The sequence below is a fragment of the Squalius cephalus genome (assembly GCF_949319135.1).
Source record: "Squalius cephalus genome assembly, chromosome: 6".
NCBI classification, from domain to species: Eukaryota; Metazoa; Chordata; class Actinopteri; order Cypriniformes; family Leuciscidae; genus Squalius; species Squalius cephalus.
Genome location: NC_137127.1, coordinates 30,851,083 through 30,854,986, shown reverse-complemented (window position 1 = coordinate 30,854,986; position 3,904 = coordinate 30,851,083). Strand labels below are relative to the sequence as shown.

The following is a 3,904-nucleotide window of genomic DNA, read 5'->3' as shown; positions in this document are numbered from 1 at the left end:
AAACATAATAAGTAAATACAAAACAAAACCAGAACATAAAACTTACAGGATGATCACAGGGAACAGGAAACATTAGACAACGAACCGACACAGACTGCAAACAAGAGGGGACTTATAAAGGGAACTAATCAAGAGGGAACAGGTGGAAGAACTCAAACAATAATCAGATAACAAGTGGGAGGGATCAGACAATGACCTGAGCACATGGCCCAAAAATAACAAAACACCCATGTGCAACACAAGACAAGGACAGGCATGTGACAGTAGCATAATGCAGAATACAAATCTAATAGAATACATTGAAATTAATACAAAATAACATACACAGATGTAACCTATCTTCGGCGTACATCACTGCTCATAACTCAGAGAAGATTGACAATTAAACGCCATTCCCTAAGTTGATCGTTTAATATGAAAAGCACTCGATCGTTGTTCTCAACCCCCACTGCTTGCAATCTGTAGATATAATTTTCGAGTCTCTGATGTTGTTCGTATAAAATAGCCTGTAATTCACGAATCTTTATGTCCTGCGCATCCATATGATCATGAATCGCATTGAAACCCTCCTCTATTCGGCGACATAATGATGTGTAGTATACCTCTGACTGTGTACAGTACTCTGTGTGTAGCACTACTGTTCTATGATGAATCTCATCACCCTGCGCAATAAGTCTGTTAATGAGCGCATGTGTCAGAGCACTATCGCAACAAGGTTTAGCATTCTGCACAGTCGTTGGGTGAACCACTTCTTCTTCTTCCACTTCTTCTACTTCTACTTCAGCAGAGGGCAGATCGTGAAAAGGATACGGTGTTTGTCTGGCTCTCACGACATCCTCATTGTAATCATCATTTGACCACGAGACTTGATCCCATCGATCCTGCTGTGTTTCGGTCCACGCGGTCAAATCGTCCGTACTGTCTTACTTGCTCATCTGCGAAGGATAAGCAAAAGCAAAACTCAAATTAAATACTATTGCAGAATGTATATCACAGCTATGTATATTCGATAGTATGTTTAGAATAACAAAACAGAACTCATAATCAAATTAATGAAACATAATAATAAAACGTAAGATTTACCGTTATTTTGCTGCGGCTTAGGATCAGTTGTTAGCATAGAGTCTGCCACATTTATTTGGGGTGGTTCGTGAAAACTCTGGCCTGGCTGATCGTCTGAGTCTGTCGTAAGGTCTATCACTTCAGCGCATTTTAGCAACTGATCGTCAGAACTTGTCGATGCCGTGGAAATAGGACTAAAGATTCTGGCAGGACGACTGATAGCGGGGGGGTGTTCTTCAGGGTCTTCCTGTGTCAAATTGATAAATTCGGACTGTATAGTCAGCTGCAACAAATCTGTGAAAAGATGAAAAAGTGGTAGAATATTTGTCAAATGTCAAAACAATTACATTCTTGTGGTCTATAATAAGATAGTACGATCTTACCGGTTGTTGAGATATCTATGACATTCGGTGTGTCTGCCAAATTGGTCGTACTGTCTACTTGCTCATCTGCGAAGAATAAGCAAAAGCAAAACTCAAATTAAATACTAATGCAGAAAGTATATCACAGCTATGTATATTCTATAGCAGGGGTATTCAATTAAAATTCTAAGAGGTCCAGTTAGAAAAAAATTCAGCAACCAAAGGTCCGCAACATCATAATGACTAACTTGTGTTATCATTCAGTGCCACAGCCTAGTAGTTGTATGAAAATATGTAAGTAGCCTAGTCAAGAGACTAAAATGAAAGTACAAATTTAATAATATTTCAACAATATTTATTGTCAGTTTATATATTGAGCTGTAGGGAAATAATAAGTACTCTAATAATAAATGATCAATTTAAATAAATGAAAGGCTGCATTTAAAAATAAATTATAAATAAATAAAACACAACAGAGAGCTTTTGAAAAATGTGCATCTCAAAATAAAGTGCTTAATTTTAGAAAAATGAAATAAAAAGTATAGCTTGAGTTTCCCTTTTACTTTTTAGTTAACTTCCTTTCACATCTTAAGTTTTAACACATATTAAAATAAACAATCTCAACACATTAACAATTGAACAGCTTTAACACCTCCTTTTCTCTTTCTTTCCCTTTTATATCCCACTTCCACACTTTCTCTTGCTTAGTGAGAAAAGTGAGCCCTTGCTTGTCCTGCCAGGATTTTAAATCTGGGCTGGAATGGCGTCAGGGCCATTCTCAAACACATGTGTAGGTGCTCATTGGTGAGCCTGGATCGATATTTGCTTTTAATAATGTTCATTGTGGAGAAAGCTGCCTCACAGTTGTATGTGGAGCCAAACATGGTAAAGATGTACAAGGCTACTTTCCTCAGACCTGGGAAAGCGGTCTCTGGGACCATTTGAAGCCAGAAAGTGGTAGGATCAGTTTTTCCAAAATGCTCTTTCAAGGCCACATCTGCCTGGAGATCGATCAGTTGCATCTGGAGAGGCCCGGCATTTTCCCACTTGAAGAGCAGTGTGACTTCCTTTGAGAACTCCCTGACATCTGTGATGAGGAATGGGTTCTGAATGAACAGGGTGAGCTGCTGTCCAAGGCTGAAGCTGTCAAAACGCTTGCTGAAGTTTACAATCAGCTTGTCAACAAAGTCAACAAAAGAAGACACATCTCTCTCACCCTGAACCTGTTCCTTCACAGTTGGAAAGTGTGCACAGTCTGCCAGCAGGTCTTCCCTAAACAACACAAGTTTCCTCTGAAAGGAGCGGACAGCTGTCATCAGATCACAAACTGAATTGTCCTTGCCCTGTAGCTTTAAATTCAGTTCATTCAGGTGTGAAGTGATATCAACCAAAAAAGCCACAATATCCATCTTCTTGTCATCCTCCAAAAAGAGAGAAAATGTTGTTGCCTTCTGGCTCTTCAGCTGTGCCAAGAAAGCTGCGATTTCCCCTCGGATAGACCAAAAGCGCTCCAACACCCTACCTTTGCTGAGCCATCTTACATTGTTGTGTAGCAGAAGGTCATCAGCATTTGCATCAACTTCTCTGAGAAATTCCCTGAGCATGCGATGCTGATGGGAAGAGGAAGCTCTGAGAAAGTTTATCATTCTCATCATTGTGTTCATCACCTCAGCATACTCGTCTGAAAGGGTGGAGCACAGGACTGACTGGTGAATTATGCAATGGTAAGAGATGAGTTGAGGATTGTCATCTTTCATTCTTGCCACAGCTCCTCTTTCTCTCCCTACCATGGCAGGGGCTCCATCTGTGGTTATTGAAACCACTTGCTTCAGCTCTATTTCCCTCTTCTTTAACATCTCCTTTATGGCCAGGTAGATGTCCTCTCCTCTCGTACTGGTCTGAAGGGGTGTGACACCTAACAGGTCTTCACAGAATTCTTCCTTGTCCTTGTTGAAGAACCTCACAAAAACTAACAGCTGAGCATTGTCAGACACATCAGTGGACTCATCTACAGCTAAGCCTATGCATGGTGCCTTGTGAATTGCTTCATCCAGCTGAGCTAGCACGTCATGGGTTAATATTTCTGTTTTCTTTGTGGCTGATGATGCTGACATAGGTATTTGCTTGATTTTTACACACATGTCTTCTTTTTGTTTTCCCTCAAATAAGGTTTCAGCTACCGCACTCATGCACTCCTTGACAACCCCTCCATCAGTAAATGGTTTTTTATGTTTGCCCAAAATCCAAGCAACTTTAAGGGAACATTCGTTAGCACGTTGTTGGGCAGTGAATGAATGTGTTAGGATTCTGCTGGATCGATCATATTGGGCTTTTAGATCGTTTATTTTCTGTGCCCTCAGTGCGGATTTAAGTGGGTATGTTTGGTCAAAAGATTTGTGCTTTGTCTCATAGTGGCGCTTCACATTGCCGCTTTTAATAATCGCGACAGTCTCTGAACATATGAGACATACCGGTTTTGA

The 3,904-nt window shown here is 40.3% G+C and overlaps 1 protein-coding gene across 1 annotated transcript; it reads right to left on the bottom strand.

Moving 5' to 3' along the window:
• Window positions 1-2,128: 2,128 nt before the first annotated feature.
• On the bottom strand, window positions 2,129-3,538 carry LOC307159880 (SCAN domain-containing protein 3-like; the record flags this gene model as incomplete). Its single annotated transcript, XM_079873579.1, has 1 exon — window positions 2,129-3,538. The coding sequence occupies one exon, from the start codon at window positions 3,536-3,538 to the stop codon at window positions 2,129-2,131; it is 1,410 nt and encodes a 469-aa protein (XP_079729705.1).
• Between the last annotated feature and the right edge of the window lie 366 nt (window positions 3,539-3,904).